At 42.1% G+C, this 18,326-nt stretch overlaps 1 protein-coding gene across 1 annotated transcript in view; it reads right to left on the reverse strand.

Moving 5' to 3' along the window:
* SGK1 (serum/glucocorticoid regulated kinase 1) overlaps window positions 1–18,072 on the reverse strand; it is a 150,116-nt gene extending 132,044 nt beyond the window's left edge. The window contains exon 1 of the mRNA XM_004044712.3: window positions 17,212–18,072. Coding sequence (XP_004044760.1) covers window positions 17,212–17,280 — 69 coding nt within the window. The 5' untranslated portion in view covers window positions 17,281–18,072. The remainder of the gene's footprint in view (window positions 1–17,211) is intronic.
* Window positions 18,073–18,326: the final 254 nt, after the last annotated feature.

Genomic DNA, 18,326 nt, shown 5'->3' on the forward strand with positions numbered 1-18,326 from the left:
GAGATGAGTTAAGAGATTTTATTAAGGAGTCCAGGTGAAAGATGGTGGTGGCAGGCGGGGCGCAGTGGCTCACGCCTGTAATCCCAGCACTTTGGGAGGCCGAGACGGGCAGATCACGAGGTCAGAAGATTAAGACCATCCTGGCTAACATGGTGAAACCCCGACTCTACTAAAAATTCAAAAAAATTAGCCAGGTGTGTGGCGGGCGCCTGTAGTCCTAGCTACTCCGGAGGCTATGGCAGGAGAATGGCATGAATCCGGGAGGCGGAGGTTGCAGTGAGCCGAGATCGCGCCACTGCACTCCAGCCTGGGCAACAGCGCAAGACTCCGTCTCAAAAAAAAAAAAAAAAAAAAAAAAAGAAAGATGGTGGTGGCTTGCACCAAGGGATAGGCCCTGGAGATAAAGAGAAAGGAGTTAAAAATAAATGTTTGGTTTTTTTTTTTTTTTTGGAGATGGAGTCTCGCTCTGTTGCCCAGGCTGGAGTGCAATGGCATGATCTCGGCTCACTGCGACCTCCACCTCCTGGGTTCAAGCAATTCTGCCTCAGCCTCCCGAGTAGCTGGGATTACAGGCATGCGTCACCACACCCGGCTAATTTTTGTATTTTTAGTAGAGAGGGGGGGTTTCACCATCTTGGCTATACTGGTCTTGAACTCCTGACCTCGGGTGATCCACCCACCTCGGCCTCCCAAAGTGGTGGGATTACAGGCGTGAGCCACCGCGCCTGGCCAAGAAATGTATTTTGGAAGTAAACACAGTAGAATATGCTGATGAATTGCACTGACATTGGGAGAAAAGAAAGAGAAATAATTTCTAGATTTCTCACTCTCACAAATGAGTTACATAGTAGTATCATTTACTGAAATAGAGAAAAATAGGAAGAAAAATCAAGAGTTGGGTTTTGAACAGGACTAGCTCAAGATGCGTGTGAGACATTTCAATGGGAATGTTTAGTAAACAATTGGGAACAGAGGTCTGGCATTCAGGCAACTAAGTTTCTGAATAACAGATTACATTTAAAGTACAGGAATGAATGAACCTGTGTGTGGAGGAGGAGGGAGAGTGGATGGGAAAGTGAGAAAGATGGAGAACTACAGTAAGAGGGAAAGGGCAAAAAGATGTTCAGAGGCTGGTGAGCCAAGGACTCAGTTTGAGCCATCCCCACATTATTGGTAAGACAGAGCAGGAAGGCCTGAAAGGAAACTAAGAAATCACCCACAAGTAGGAGGAGAGGCTGGAGTGCTGGGCCACAGAAGCCACAACTGAGTATTCCAAGGAGGAGCGGTCCACAGGAAGGACCACCTTTTCTTCTCTTCTCTTTTCTCTTTTCTCTCTTCTCTTCTCTTTTCTCTTCTCTTTTCTTCTCTTCTCTTCTCTTCCCTTCTCTTCTCTTTTCTTTTTGAGACAGGGTCTTACTCTGTTGTCCAGGCTGGAGTGTAGTGGTGTGATCATGGCTCACTGCAACCTCAACCTTCTGGGCTCAAGCGATCTTCCCACCTCAGCCTCCTGAGTAACTGGGAATACAGGCATGTGCCACCAGCCTGGCTATTTTTTTTATTATTATTTCCTGGAGACCTGAGGGTCTTGCTATGTTGCCCAGGCTGGTCTTGAACTCCTGGGCTCAAGCAATCCTCCCATCTTTACCTCCCAAAGCACTGGGATTATTGGCATGAGCCACCACTGCTCTATAAACTGAAAGGGAAAGTTAAGATATGGATGGATAAGTGTCAAGAAGGCAAAAGAAATACAAAAAAAAAGAGCTTGATAGTAAAGAAAACAGAAGGATGGAATGCCCTCCAAGTTTTTGAGGCTTTAATGAGAAATATTTTAGTGAATGGGGAATAATAAAGAGATTCTAAAGATCATTCAGAGTGTTGATGAGTTATATGGATTATGATTTTGAATTTCAAATGGATTTTAAGTCTTTATGTAAGACAGATTAGAAAACAAAATTTCACATTAAATTGATTAAATTAGGTCAAAACTCATCAATAACTAATTATACATTGGACATAAGTATTTCGATATCTTTTTGTCCCTCAGTGCCTTGTGCGTATGTAACTAAAAAAGCAGAGTAATTTGGTGTCATTTGATTTAATGAGATCCTGCGCAAATGAAATACCTTTTTAACACTGAAGCTAGACCATTGCAGTGCTCCAGGGACAACTATCTATAGAAGATAAATTAATTATGTTCACTACTTCCTAAGCCTATAGAAACAACTAAATAACTAAATGAGAGAATCAACCTGTTGATGATGTGCAGGTCTTTTGAGAAATGACCTTTAATCAATAAGATCCCAGAGCACAGAGGTTTCATAGCAGCTTGTCTTCAGACCGACTCATCAGTAAAATCACAACTTACACCACAACAAAACGTTCAGAAAAGTAAGCTATAGAGGTAGGTCATAATTTTGAGGTCTGTCTTGATAATATCTAACATATTTTGAGTGCTTAGTGCGTACCAGGCATTGGGGCTAAATACTTCACATGCGTTAGGTCATTTAATCCTCATAACAGTTCTTTGAGGTATGATTGTTATTATTATTATTATTTTATTATTTTGAGACAGAGTCTCACTCTGTCGCCCAGGCTGGAGTGTAGTGGGGTGATCTTGGCTCACTGCAACCTCCACCTCCCGGGTTCAAGCGATTCTCCTGACTCAGCCTCCCCACTAGCTGAGACTACAGGTGCGCGCTATCATGCCTGGCTAATTTTTATATTTTTAGTTGAGAAAGGGTTTCACCATGTTGACCAGGCTGATCTCGAAATTCTAACCTCAAGTGATCCACCCACTTCAGCCTCCCAAAGTGCCAGGATTACAGGCATGAGCCACCGTGCCCAGCCTGAGGTATTATTATTAAATCCATTTTACAGATAAGCCTTAGAAAGTTAAGGCTTAGAGGCCAGGCACAGTGGCTCACACCTATAATCCCAGCACTTTGGGAGGCTGAGGTGGGCGGATCACGAGGTCAGGAGATCGAGTCCATCCTGGCTAACACGGTGAAACCCCATCTCTACTAAAAATACCGAAAATTAGCGGGGCGTGGTGGCAGGCGCCTGTAATCCCAGCTACTCAGGAGGCTGAGGCAGGAGAATGGCGTGAACCTGGGAGGCGGAGCTTGCAGTGAGCCAAGATGGCGCCACTGCACTCCAGCCTTGGTGACAGAGCAAGACTCTGTCTCAAAAAGAAAAAAGAAAAAAAAAGATAGTTAAGGCTTAGAATATGAAATGCCTTGCCCGATGTTACCATGCTCGTAAACAATTTAGTTAAGAGGCCAACACTGTTTGTCTGATCTCATATTAGGAGTCCTTAATGTTCTTCTCCTGTAAATGTTCAGATTTAAAAAAAAAGATCATAGATAAATTCAGTACAGTTGGATACAATTTGAAAAATTATTTTATATTTTAGTGAAATAGAAAGTTTTAGCCAGGTGTAGTAGTGCTGGGTGCCTGTTGTCCTAGCTACTCGAGAGGCTGAGGTGGGGCCATGACTTCAGCCAAGGAGGTTGAGGCTGCAGTGAGCTATGATCCAGCCACTGGACTCCAGCCTGAGCGACACAGCAAGATTCTGTCTCCAAGAAAAAAAAAAAGGAAAGAAAAGAAAGAAATTTTGACACAGTTTCTCTTTGCCACTCTTTATATTGAGAGGTGAAGTTTATTTTCCTTCCCCTTGAATCTGGGCTGGCCCTATGACATTTTGTTTTGTTTTGTTTTGTTTTGTTTTTGATTAATAAAATGCAGCAGAAGTCACACTATATGGCATCCAGGACTCGGCCTTATGAGATCGTCAGCTTCCACAGGCTCTCTTGAAGCACTCCCTCTTAGAAGCCAGCAGCCATCTAAGTCTATCTTAAGAACATGTTACTGTGAGGATGCCCAAGCTATGTGGAGAGAGAAAGAGGCTAATAGAGATGCACTGACACCAAACAAGAAGCTTTCTCGGACTTTCTGGCTCAGCCCAACCACCAGCTGAATGCAGCCAAGGAGAGACTCAGCCAACGTCACAGGGAGCAGAACCCTCCAAATGAGTGAAACTGAATTCCTAATCCACAGAATCATGAGTAAATAAATGACAGTGGCTTTTGCTCATCAAATTCTGGGTAGTTTGCTTTGCAATAATAGTAACATAAATTTAGTAGAGTTGGACACAATTTGAAAGAAATACAGGCTGGGTGCGGATGCTCACGCCTGTAATCCCAGCACTTTGGGAGGCTGAGGTGGGGGGATCACTCGAGGTCAGGAGTTTGAGACCAGCAAGGCCAACAAGGTGAAACCATGTCTCTACTAAAGATATAAAAGTTAGCCGGGTGTGGTGGCAGACTGAGGCAGGAGAATCGCTTGAATCTGGGAGGCGGAGGTTGCAGTGAGTGGAGATTGCACCACTGCATTCCAGCCTGGGCAATAGGGAGGATCACTTGAGTCTTGAAGTTCAAGGTTAAAGTGAGCAATCATCGCACCACTACTCTTCAGTCTGGGGGACAGAGCAAGATCCTGTCTCAAAGAGAGAGAAAGAGAGAGTGAGAGAAAGAGAAAGAAAAGGAAAGAACAAAGAGAAAAAAAAACAAGGCAGTTTACAATGAAAAACACATAAGAGGAGAGTGAAAATAAAAACACAAGATTAAAACCAAATTCAGTGACTAAGAAGTTATTTCTAAAGATTTGTCCAATTTGCTCACTGAAGTTTATATTTAAATTTACCTTTGAGTTTCCTGGCAACTGAGGCAAACCTAAGAGATTATATCATGCTAAATGTGATTTCCTTCAGAAAAGAAAAATCTTTAACCTACTACTAAATTATTAAGAGCACTTTACTACATGGATCCCTTTACAGGGAACAGTGAATGATAGAGAAGACAATGACTTCAAAAGAGATGATATTTAACCACGCACGGTTGCTCACACCTGCAATCCCAAAACACTTTGGGAGGCCAAGATGGGTGGCTCACCTGAGGTCAGGAGTTTGAGACCAGCCTGGTCAACATGGTGAAACCCCCATCTCCACTAAAAATACAAAAATTAGCTGGGCATGGTGGCTGGTGCTTGTAGGCCCACCTACTCTGGAGGCTGAGGCACAAGAATCACTTGAACCCCAGAGGCGGAGGTTGCAGTGAACCAAAATCGCGCCCACTGCACTCCAGACAGCCTGGGCAACAGAGTGAGACTTCATCTCAAAAAAAAAAAAAAAAAGGAAAAGAAAACCTGGTTTCTACTAAAAATACAAAAATTAGCCCAGCGTGGTGGTGTGTGTTTATAGTCCCAGCTACTTGGGTGGCTGAGGCAAAAGAATCACTTGAACCCAGGAAGCAGAGATTGCAGTGAGCCATGATCGCACCACTGCACCCCAGTCTGGGTGACAGAGCTAGACCCTGTCTCAAAAAAAAAAAAAAAAATGTTATTTACAATACAGATGTGTCTCAGATGATGGAGTTTAAAAAAATTTATTCAATGTATTTTACTGTTTTTTCAGAGATGGGGTTTTGTTCTGTTGCCCAGGCTAGAGTGCAGTGGTGTGACTATGGCTCACTGCAGCCTCCACCTCCTGGACTCAAGTGATCCTCCCACCTCAGCCTCCCAAAGTGCTGGAATTACAGGGATGAGCCATCATGTCTAGCACATGATGGAACTTTAACATAAACCAAACAGAATAAAATGCAAAGAACTTTCAATTTCTATATGAGTTTTCAGATTAACTCCCCTCTTTCTCCTCCATAGACCTTAGGCATTTCACCATCTTTTGGCTTTCTGTTTCAACATATACTTATTGATAACCCCCCAGGCGCCAGGTCCTGAGGGTTTAATTGTATGTAAAAGAGAAGGAAGGTCCTTGTCCTCATAGAGCTCATAGTCCAGGAGGACATTAATTAATGCTGAAGGCATTCATTAAAAAGCTTTACCAATATGCAATTGCAAACTGACGGGTGCCATAAAAAATAGCACAAGGCCGGACGCGGTGGCTCAAAGTGCCTGTAATCTCAGCACTTTGGGAGGCCGAGGTGGGTGGATCACCTGAGGTCAAGAGTTCGAGACCTGCCTGGCCAACATGGTGAAACCCCATCTCTACTAAAAATACAAAAATTAGCTGGGCATGGTGATGCATGCCTGTAATGCCAGCTACTCAGGAGGCTGAGGCAGAAGAATCACTTGAACCCAGGAGGCGGAGGTTGCAGTGAGCCGAGATCGCAACACTGCACTCCAGTCTGGGCAACAGAGTGAGACTCCATTTCAAAAAAAAAGAAAAAACACACGAGCTATAATGAGCATGTTATGGAGGGACACAATCCAAGTTTCTGGGGAAGCAAGTTGGGGAGTGAAGGAAGCTTGTGATTTCTTTTTTCCTTTTGAGACAGGGTCTCACTCTATCTCCCAGGCTGGAGTACAGTGGTGGCATCATGGCTCACTGCAACCTCTACCTTCTGGGTTCAAGTGATCCTGGCACCTCAGCCTCCTGAGTAGCTGGGACTACAGGCACTCACCACCACACCTGGCTAATTTTTTAATTTTTTGTAGAGATGGGGTTTTGCCATGTTCCCCAGCTGGTCTCGAATCCGCTTGCCTCAGCCTCCCAAAGTGCTGGGATTACAGATGTTAGCCACTGAGCTCGACCTGGAAGCTTATGATTTATTTTCTCTTTCCCACCTTAAAACCTGACACATCAAAGTGCTCAATTCATGTTGGTTGTTGATGATGAGGATACAAAGAAATAAAAGGGGGGGGGGGAATTTCAACACTAATTCTGAAATAAATTCTGAATCTGTTATTTCAAAGGATATTAACTTTAGAAATGAAGACACATTAGAAATTTGCATTGCTCTGATTTTTGTAAAAGAATGAAATGTATAATGCAAGACATAACTGCCAAGGTACTAGATGAAAAAAAAATTATACATTCTGAAATTCCATCTGATAGAGATCAGTTCTGAAGGGTTAATCTCAATTACCTGATTTAATGTGTTTGCTTTGCACCAGATGAATAATAATTAGCAATGGCTTCACCAACTTATTAGTGACAACGTAGAGAAGGTGTGGGCCCTTTTACGTAAAAGCTGACTAATAGACAAATAAATTAGATATGACTGTTTTGCCAAAGCTGATAACTAAGGCCCTGTATACAATGAGTGCCAAGTCCTGGTTGTTTCTACGTAACATTTAATCTTTGAAGGCAAGTGGTTGAAGGAGAAAGCAATTATATTGACGTCCGTTGTAGAAATTCATTTACAGATTGTTACTACAATTGTCCCTCAGTCTCTGTGGGTGATTGATTCCAGGACCCCTGCAGATCCCAAAATCCACAGATGCTCAAGCCCCTGATATAAAATGGCATCGCATTTGCATATAGCCAATGCATACCCTCCCTAACATTTAAAATGATCTCTAGATTGCTTATAATAGCAAATACAATATAAATGCTATGTAAATAGTTGTTATACTGTATTGCTTAGGGAAGAATGACAAGAAGAAAGGTATGTACGTGTTCAGTACAGATGAAACCATCCTCTTTTTTTCCCAAATATTTAACCTGCAGTTGGTTGAATCCACAGATGTGGAACCCGTGAATACCTGGAAGCAGTTAAAATCACCCCAAGATTTTCTTTAAATTCTTCTCTTCATCAATACTCTCTCTATTCCACCAAGTAATGATATCATAATTACACATGGTAGCTCTTCCCCAAGCCCCTTGATTAAATTGTTTTTATTGATTCATCAAGCATATATTATTGAGCGTCTACTATGCACCAGGCACATAGACAGAGCTGTGAACAAGGCAGACAAGGTCATGCACCCAGCACGTGTATATTCTAGGTTTCAGAGAAGCTATGTGAGGCTGTGAAGAGGATTCTTTTTTAATGTCTTTATTTTTATACTACCCCTCCACAGCCTTACCCCAATCTTTTAAACCACACCGGAAGCTATGTACTCATCATTTTTTTTCCTGTAATTTTTTTTACAGTACAACCTAAATAAATACTGGCCCAGAAAGATTCAGAGTTCAAAGAAAATTCAGCTGCTTTCGGAAAGATCATTCTATGGGAAAGATCACATTTCTGAGTAATAAACATTATAAATACATATTCCGATTTATTTTTAATTCTCAAACTATTAACTTTCATTTTTTTCCCCCTGACATATTTTAATTTTTGTCCTACAGGGACTTGAGTCTAAATATGTTTTAACAATTTGGGGGACTTTTCTTTTTTCACCTTGCTATTTCTAGAGACTAAAATCTTTGAGCTACCAAGGTCTTTCAAACTGGCTGATGTCACTCTAACAAACTCAGAGATAGCAAGATGTTCCTTAAACCACTGGGTTAGAACAAGAATCCTTTGTTTTCTATGGGCACAATCCTAGGAATGTTTCTTCTCTTTTTTTTGAGACAGAGTCTCTCTCTGTCACCCAGCCTGGCGTGAAGTGGTGCCCTCTCAGCTCACTGCAACCTCCACCCCCGGGTTCAAGTGATCCTCCTGCCTCAGCCTCCTGAGTAGCTGGGATTACAGGTGCACGCCACCACACCCTGCTAATTTTTGTATTTTTAGTAGAGACAAGATTTCACCATGTTGGCCAGGCTGGTCTCAAACTCCTGACCTCAGGTGATCCACCCGCCTTAGGCTTCCAAAGTGCTAGGATTACAGGCGTTTGCTGCCGTGCCCGGCAAGCCTAGGAATATTTCACTTCATGCTTTTCTCTTTTGCCTTGCCGTGAGCTTATCCTCCGGAGACAACAGAGAGAGAGAGAGAGAGAGAGAGAGAGAGAGAGAGAGAGAGAGAGACAGGAGAGAGAAAGTGGAAGAACCACATGACCAGTCATTTCCCGAAGCAAATGGCGTTTTGGGTGAATGCCCTGACCTAGGAGGGAAAAAGAGGCCAAGGTTACCCTAATGTTACAGAAGTAGCTAAGTGAATTCTTCTCAGAAAAATGTCACAGCAGGCTCTAGAAAGCAATTAGAGTAATATTTTGGCACCTCGAACTACCAAATAGAAGATTCTTCTACTGCTCTAGTTACACCTTTGATTTTCATTTCCCTTTGTTGTAAATACTTACAATGTCATTTCAGAATGCTGCAGAGAAATAGATGTGAGAGTAAATAAACTATAATAATAATCCTTTCTCCACATGCCATGGCAGCTGCAGGAGGATGCCAACGCAGCACCGAACTTGCCTTACTGTCTGCTTTTCCTGTCCTCCTCCTCCTCCACCTCCTTCACCTCCTCCACCTCCTTCTCCTCCACTTTCCCACATGGTCTTTTATAAATTTGCCAGCATCACTGTGCAGTTTGCCAGAGAAACCTGGCCACTTGCTGGGTAAGCCTGCTCTTAGACCAAGGACCAGGGTAGGTCACTGCTGCTGTCCTCATTTCTGGGCCAGAAGGATTCACTGAGAGTGAGGTCCAGAACCACCTGCTTTCCCATTACAGAGGATGTGGATCTCTATAGAGACACTGCGTATCCCTTCAGTTAAAGCTCTTCGAAGACTGTTTTTACCCTGCGAGCTGAACTTTCTTGAGCCCCATAGAATGGATAAAAATCTTCATCCCCAGGTTGGTGAGGAGCAAATGATTTCATGCTCAAACAAGCTGACAAGCTAGGAATCCTAGCTTTCCTTAGCAGGCAGGAAACAGCATCCCACTCATAAGTCAGGAGTCTTTTCTGCCAATGTTAGGAATGTTGATATTTACCTTTATTTTTGGGCTTATTTCTAAAAAAAATTAACTAGTATGTAAAAAAAAAAATCACACTTTAAAAATATGCTTCTACAATATTTGCTCTAGCGAACTATCTTTAGCTTGACCTAAATTACTAATTAAACTTTTCTATTGATCCAATTCCCATTACTGTTCCTGCCTTTATGCTTTCATATTCGGAAATCTCCAACATGCATTTTGATGGCTCCACCCCCCACGTTCCTCACTCCTGCCCCCTCATTTTGGTTTTGCTTTACCTTGTTAAGCACTTACAGATCATAAAATATGGGTGAGCTCAGAATATCTCTTACTCCAGTGTTACATATGGCACCCGCATTTCAGCACCAGCCCTTTAAAAAATGGTGCAGAATTTCAAGGAACTCAGCTACACTTTCCATTCAAAATCCCTCCCAAGCACTGTAGCTAAGAGCCTATCTCAGGATTTTCTTGAGAGCTGCTGGGGAGGCAAAATATCTATCTAACGAAAATGGCTCATCATCCACATTCTGCGGTACTGAGACTAATTCCCCAGCACTGCCAAACCTAGACGGCTGAACTCCCTCATCCAAACTCTCTAAGACTTAGTGGTCAAAGTGCCAAAGGCATCCGTCTTACTCACACTCTGTGGCTCCTAAGACCATGCTGAAAAGTGAGGATAAGTAATAATGGAAAGACATTTTTAGGATTCTAGTTGGGAGGATACATAATGCAGATACTATATAGTTTTTGTTTGTTTGTTTGTTTTTTGAGATGCTGTCTCACTGTGTTATCCAGCCTGGAGTGCAATGGCGTGATCTTGGCTCACTGCCACCTCCGCCTCCCAGGTTCAAGTGACTCTCCTGCCTAGGCCTCCTGAGAAGCTGGGATTACAGGTGCCCACCACCACTCCCAGCTAATTTTTGTATTTTTAGTAGAGACGGGATTTCACCATGTTGGCCAGGCTGGCCTCAAACTCCTGACCTCAGGTGATCTGCCTGCCTTGGCCTCCCAAAGTGCTGGGATTAAAGGTGTGAGCCACTGTGCCCAGCCTACTATATATTATTGAAGTTAGTAATTCATATTAATGCAAAATAAGAGGAGATTAGTGAATCACTGCTATGTCTGTCTTGTTTGGCCTGACAAGAAAAGTATCATAGAAGAGAAGGTGTGTTATGGGCACTGGATCAGCAAATAAGCTGAGGTCAAGCTTCGCTGAGTACCCACCAGCTCTGAAGGGGAAGTGACAGCTTGTCTTTGGGCCAGATTTAGGTTACATTTCAGTCTTAATTTATATCTAATCCATATCTAAACATAGAGAGAAATAAAATGCATTAGATTTCTGAGCCACCAAAGCCTGTTTAAAGGAAGAAGGAGGAGGAAGGAGAAGAGGGCAATGACTTAGGGGCAAGTAATAGAAGGATTTGTTCTTTTATTTTATGCTTTCTTTTATTCAACAAATATGTTTTGACAAGTAGGGGATACAGTGAACAAGGTAACCGGTTTTCTGTCCTTAAAGACCTTCCAGCCAGTTGTGGTGTCTCATGCTTGTAATCCCAGCACTTTGGGAGGCCAAGGCTTGTGGATCACCTGAGGTCAGGAGTTGGAAACCAGCCTGGCCAACATGGTGAAACCCCGTCTCTACTAAAAAAAAATACAAAAAAATTAGCTGTGCATGGTGGTGCACACCTGTAATCCCTGCTACTCAGGAGGCTGAGGCAGGAGAATTTCTTGAACCTAGAAGCCAGAGGTTGCAGTGAGATGAGATGGTGCCACTGCACTCCATCCTGGGTGACAGAGTGAGACTGTATGAAAAAACAACAAAACAAAAAACCTTCCTGCCCTGTGGGAGCTACAGAGGAATAAGCAGTACTAATGTAACAGTGCAGTGTCACTGGGACCGTGTGCTGTGTTGTGGGCGCAGGCTCAAGAGGAACTCAAACAGCTTAGATTTTAGCCATTCCGAAGAAAGCACAGTAGGAGCCACTGGAGTCTCTGCCATGTTCCGGGAAGTATGATCAAATATATCTTGAAAAAATCTAAAGCAGACTTCAGATTTGTTAGAAAGCATTCCTACCGCTCTCAGTAGTCACTTGGAGAATCTACCTCTTCATAGCTAAGGCTATAACAACATCAACAACAACAACAACAACAACAAAACACCTCTTTGGGTTGTCTTCACAAGTAGTTTCCAATTCGGTAGAGCCAATCCTGCAACAGTATTGGCATCATCGCAGTGCACTCCAGTGACGCAAATGGAAAGACTGCTGCTGGTAAACGAACTACCTGAATTTGAATTCTGGCTATACCTCTTCCTAGGTCTACGATTTTTAACAAATTAGTTAACCTCTGACCCTCAGTTTCCTTGGCTATAAAATGGGCGTAATGAAGGATTGTGAGAGTCACCTGAGTAAAGTGCTTTGAAGGGTGCTGCTCAATAATGTTATCCCTCTGAGAAGACATCGAAAGTTTCCCATAAGAAAAGGGCCTTTGTTATTCCAATTTGGATACTTTAAGCAGGCAAAATAGAACAGTAAAAGGAAAACAAATGTAAAGGGATGCTGTTTATGAAACAGTTGTGAAGAATAAGCACTTCAGAGGAGCTTAATTTAACTTCTCAGCTCTGCTAGAGTAAACATTGTAACCAGACTAAAAACCTTTCCTTTGTTCCCGCAGTTATTAGAGAAAGGAGGAGGCCAGAGAAGTCATATCATTTCACTTCTCTGAACTTCACCCTGGATTATTTAATGTTGACAGGCATTCGGGATATATAGAGATTAAGGACACAGACCCTGGAGCCTGGTGCTGGGATCCAAACCCTGATCCTGTCACTAACTAGCTATGTGACTTGGGGCAAGTTCTTCAACTTCTGTATACCTCAGTTTCTTCATCTATGAAATCACAATAATAAAAGTACCTATCTCAGGTATTTTTATATATGATAATTTTTATTTTTTTTTTTCCTTGAGATGGAGTCTCACTCTGTCATCCCAGCTGGAGTGCAGTGGCGAGATCTCGGCTCACTGCAACCTCCGCCTCCCTGGTTCAAGCGATTCTCCTGCCTCAGCCTCCTGAGTAGCTGGGATTATAGGCGCCTGCCATCACACCTGGCTCATTTTTGTATTTTTAGTAGAGACAGGGTTTCACCACGTTGGCCAGGTTGGTCTCGAACTCCTGACTTTAAGTGATCTGCCTGCCTAACCCTCCCAAAGTTCTGGCATTACAGGCGTGAGCCAACGCGCCCAGCCTGTGTATGATGATTTAAATGTGTAATGTACTTAAAGCTCTTAGAACCATGCCCAGCAATATTAATGCCATTTAAGTCATAGTTATTAGAAAAGCTACTGTTATTAAAGAATAATGCAAGGAATTGTTCAAATGCATATAATCATAAAATATAGAGTCAAGGCTGGGCACAGTGGGTGGCTCACACCTGAAATGTCAACACTTTGGGACGCTCCCTTGAGCCCAGAAACTCGAGACCAGCCAGGGCAACATAGTGAGACCTTGTCTCTGCAAACAACCAACCAACCAACCAAACAAACAAAAATAACAACAACAAAAATACAGAGTCAAAATGGAACGGTCTTGTCAAAGTTGGTAGTCACTATGCTGTTAGTTTCATGAAGATAAAACATGGTTATTTTGTTCCTACTCTATTTGTTGAAAAATGAATGAATGAGGCATGAAAGACTTGACTAGTTTGATGTTGAGAACTTAGCAAAGAGGAAAGCACACGAGATCTGGAAGTGAAAACCCAAAACATGAGTCCTGGCTTAACCTCATTCTAATTTGACAGGTGATTTACCACAGGTACTCAGTTTCCTCATCTTCGGAAGAGGGAAGTCAGAGGGAGAATTTCTGAGGTTCATTCCACATCCAAAATTCTGCAGCGTTAGATAGTCTTTCAAATTTTACAAAAGGTAATGTAATCATGGCTATGGAAGGTTTTTTTCACATACTTTGTGTATTTCCAGAAAGGATTATCGAGTTGGAGACAATGTCATTTGTTTGTGTTTTCTAAATCATTATGTAAGAATCTGAGCCACAAACAGAACAAATCTTTAAATCCATGAAAATGGATTACCTTTAGCTGGACTGATAACTTTTAAAACTCTTGGATTGGGAGAATAAAACTGATAAGGACATTTTTCCATTCATCTTAAATGAATTTTTGGAGACTCTTAAGAGTAAAATATAATCCATATACATCTAATGCTAATTTATCATGAACACTTAAAGAATGAAAGTAGAACTCTTATCCAGTTTAGTTCAGCAATTCTCTGCTAAATGAAATTAAGCTGCTTTAGTTGAGCTTTTAAAATATGAGGATGAAAAGCATAAATCCAAAGGATTTTGTAGAACTAGCACCCGGACTGTCTTTCTTCAGATTATGTTCCTAGAATCTGGGTTCCCCAGGGCTGCCTCTCATTACTGTCAGTATTAAGGACTAGAAAGGAGCTGGAAGAGGCTTGGCTGCCTTTATAGGTTTTTGGTAGTGGCATAAAGATTTCACTTGATCGGGGGAGGCGGGTAGGGGGATGGAAGAGTCTGTTGTGGAAACTAAAAGAAAAGAAGGGGAGAGTTGTCTGAAATCAAAAAGTCTGGATTATGTATACAAGCTTTGAGTTGAACAAGGTTTAAATTTTAGCTCTGCTACTTTTTAGTTATGTGACCTTGGGCGAATGGTTTAATCTCTCTAAGTCACACTTTGCACATTTAATAATGTTTCTTACCTTATAGGGTTACTGTGAATATTAAATGAGCTAATACATGTAAAGCATTCCTACCTAGAACATAGTCAGCTCTAATAAATAGTGACTGACAGACAGCTACAAGGGCAGATAGCCTATATTCTCCTTTAGTTTCTTATGCTCCCTCTGGAATGTCTCAGAAGCATAGGAAGCACTGTTTAAGCCTCCTGCAATCAAAAATCATTCTTTTTAATTAGCCCTAATAGACCCTATGGGGTTTTTTTTTTTTCCAAAATCTATTCATAGTTTAATGTGGGCTATGGACAAAGGTTCACTTTGTAAGACTGTCTAGCTAGGTTAAAAATAAAATATGCAGAAATGTGTGGAACTTCAACAATAGAATATAAGAAAATGAATTATTCTTAACTGCAAACAAAGGCATTATAGTATATGAATGTGTATGTGAAGTAAAAGTTTGGAAAGTATAAACATCAGTATGGTAACAGTTACTACATCTGGGAAAGGGAGAAAGATTGGAGAGGAGGTGGGATATACCTTATTATTGTTTTAATGTTTTATAGATGTATTTATATATTGTTTAATTAAAAACAAACAAACAAAAAGAGCAAAGTCATGTACAAGCAGAAATAAACATTTAGAATACAGAATTTGTGGAATAAACCAAAGTAGACAAGAATCAAAGAATTTATCCCTGGGGCATTCAATGACTTGATACAAGGTCACCTTTTACTTAGTTAACTGTCCTTGAGGAGTAAGGAGAGCGCAGGGGCAGGAGAGATGTCTGATCCTGTCTCCAGCAACTGATAGACCCAGGTTAGAAGGTAGATGAAGCTGCCTGCCAGTTATCTTGGTAGAAACTTCTTTCTGCATGTACTCAGATAAGACATCAGTACCCTGGGTGGTTCTCTGCAAAATTCAAGGTCTGCAGAGTCACCAACTGAAGTCTATTGGTAAATTTGCTTTTAAGCAAAACAAAACCAAATGGCAAATTAGTATTTCTATTAGTACATTTTGATAACAAAGAAAATAAAAGACAATTTAAAATTTATGTAACTTAAATCTACATTGCTTAAGAACATCTGACTGAGGAGTTTTAGAATATCCCCAATACCATGAAATAAATACAGTAATTAAAAGGCAATAGAGTTTAAATACTGGATAATGGGCTATGGCATTTTTAAAATTAGCAAAACATTTGTTTATTATTGAAAATTAGGGCTGGGCCTGGTGGTGGACATCTGTAATCCCAGCAATTTGGGAGGCTGAGGCAGGAGGACCACTTGAGCCCAAAAGGTCAAGACCACCCTGGGCAATATAGCAAGACCCCGTCTCTAAAAAAAATAAAAAGAAAGAAAGAAAATTAATTTTCATAAAGGGCTCTTCCCTTGGAAAGAAATATTTTAGCTACAGAGAAAAACTAAGAAGCCTTGTGGAGCTCTGTGAAGTTGCACTGACTTGCTTTCACTTAGCTTGCAGCTCACTAGTGAGATTTCACATGGTACTCCCACTCCAAGAGCAGGGGCCAGGACAGGTTGGTTTCATTTTGGTTTGAATGCATATGCTTTGGCCCACAGACTTGGAGAAAGATTTTGCTTTACTGATGAGAACTCAGTCAAGGGTGCTTGGGAGCCTTCGCTGGCCCTCTAGCTGGGCCTGACATGTTGCCTGCATTTCTAGCCTTGCCTTCCCAGCTTGCCCATTTGGTGCAGGGAGATAGTCCAGCCCACCCTGAAATTCACTGTGTTCTGCGGATGAGTTAACTGAAGGGCTGTGTTTCAGGAGTGGCACAGAAAGGACCTGAATGAAGGGAAGGAGGAATGAATGGAGAGAACCATTTTGGTGGAATTGCCCTAGGGTATTAAATAGGATGGGGCAACTGGGGACTGGAGGATGTTCCTTCTCTTACGTTGCTTAGGAAACACTGTCCTTAAGAGTGTCAGTGTCATTCCTTTAACAATCATTCATTTCTTACCTCCCACTTGTGTGTAAGTTTGCAGATTTACACAGACCACCAGTGTGGCCATCCCAGTGAACTGAGTTTATTGTGAAATATACACGCAAAAAAATCCTTTTTTCTCACCTACAACCAATGCAACATTATTCATACTTTGAGTTGAAGAATAAGGAGTTTAAGAAATAAATGCATACAGCAACATAACCCTGAATTATCACTCAAATACAGACCTCCCACTGCTCTCTCCCGAAAAAAAAAAAAAAAGGCAGTTATTCTAAGCAAAAGCAAAAATTGAGGCAACTTAAAATAGACAATTTTAAATGCTGGATTCCATCATTTCTGTAAAAGGTCATTCTAGTCCTTTGCTATTTATACCACAGATAGAGACACAGCAAATTATTGGCTGAATGGATTTGGGAAACCAGAAGCTGCTGCTTCTGACGAATGAAGATGATAATGCATCACTCGAGACTGAGTGGATGAAAGGTGTAGAAAAGTTGAACCCTTCAAAGATAAGAGAGAGGAAGCTGCTAAATTAGCCCCTGACTAAATTACTAGCCATAATTGTACTCAAGCCAGTTCTCTTTGCGACTGCCTTGTAATCTTTGTTGTGGCTTGAGAGAGAAAAATCCCCATTCCCAGCTCAAACCCGTTTAAGGCATCTCAGCCCAACCCCCTCCTCCCAGTGCAACTCTTCATAGCCCCCTGCCCCTCCTCCAACAAATTCTAATCAAGTCAGGTATAGTTCTCAGCTTTACCACTGCTATCAGAAGCACGGCTTACATTAAGGGTTTATCAACAAAACCTCAGGCTTACTTCAGGCAAACATTCAAAAGCATTAAGAGAAGCACAGAAAACAAAAGAAATAAGCAAAACCTGTCCTTACCCGCTTCTTAAAAAATTGGAAGGCTGAGCATTTCTTGACTGGGAATCCATTCATGTCTTTGTTTACCATTTTCCACCGTGGGGAATTCACAGTTATAGATCCAGGTTGGCACCCGCCTGGTTAGTGCATATCTGTTTCCCCGGTTTACCTCCTGCAGACAGTTAATGAAGACTGAGCGGGATGGAGAATCTAGCGGGGCTCAGTTCTTCACTCGCGCATTCTGCAGCACCAGCTACTGCAGCAACCTCTCCCCACTTTCAGTTAACACCGACAGCGGCTTTTCTCCTTCCATCATTGCTCCGAAACATGCATCACCGCTGCAGGACCCTGGGGGCCGGACGGTGGGATACGGCCAATCTCCGGGGAGATGCTGTGGCTCTTACCGAGCGGGAGAAGGGTACGCCTCCCCGCCCCCAGCTACCTGGCTGCTCTTCGGCGGCCGGCGCGGGGAGCGAGTCGCTCTTCTCCAGGTGATGCGCTCCTGGAGGCGGCTTGAGAGAGGAGAGTTGTTTTTGATTGTGCAAGTTCCAGTGGGAGCTGTAGTTAAGCAGCTGAGAGAAGGAGTAAGAAAGAGCAGAAGCCAGAGGGAGGGAGGGAGAACCGCGCCAGAAAGGCAGAGGGAGAGAGAAGGCGAGGCTGGAAGAAGCAACGATTCATGAATATCTGAGCAGCGGATGGAGAGAAGGCACAGCCGGCTCAGGGCGCACTAAAGAGCAGTTGACTCCCCTTGGGAGGGCTACTTTAAATAGCTTCTTTTCTTTCTTTCTTTTTCTTTTTTTTTTTTTTTTTTTTTTTTGGTTAGGGCCATTTAAATCAGAGTTTCATATAAATTGCACACCGTTTTTATTTTATGCTTATTGACATTCTTTTGAATCCTGTTTCTGAATAAAAGCCTCTCAACGGAAATGTAATCACATTTAATCTCGACCTGTCCAAACGTGGAAGAAAATGAAATAAAGTGCAAGCGTAGGTGTAACAATGGAAGATCTCTCACTATGTAGAAGCTCTTCTAGCCTCCCCTCCCCTACTTGTCATTATATAGTGGGCAATGGTGACGGTAATTGTGTCTTTTTCACTAAAACATCTTATTAAAAAAAGAACACAATGAACATATA

Source organism: Gorilla gorilla, chromosome 5 (genome assembly GCF_029281585.2).
Source record: "Gorilla gorilla gorilla isolate KB3781 chromosome 5, NHGRI_mGorGor1-v2.1_pri, whole genome shotgun sequence".
Lineage (NCBI taxonomy): Eukaryota > Metazoa > Chordata > Mammalia > Primates > Hominidae > Gorilla > Gorilla gorilla.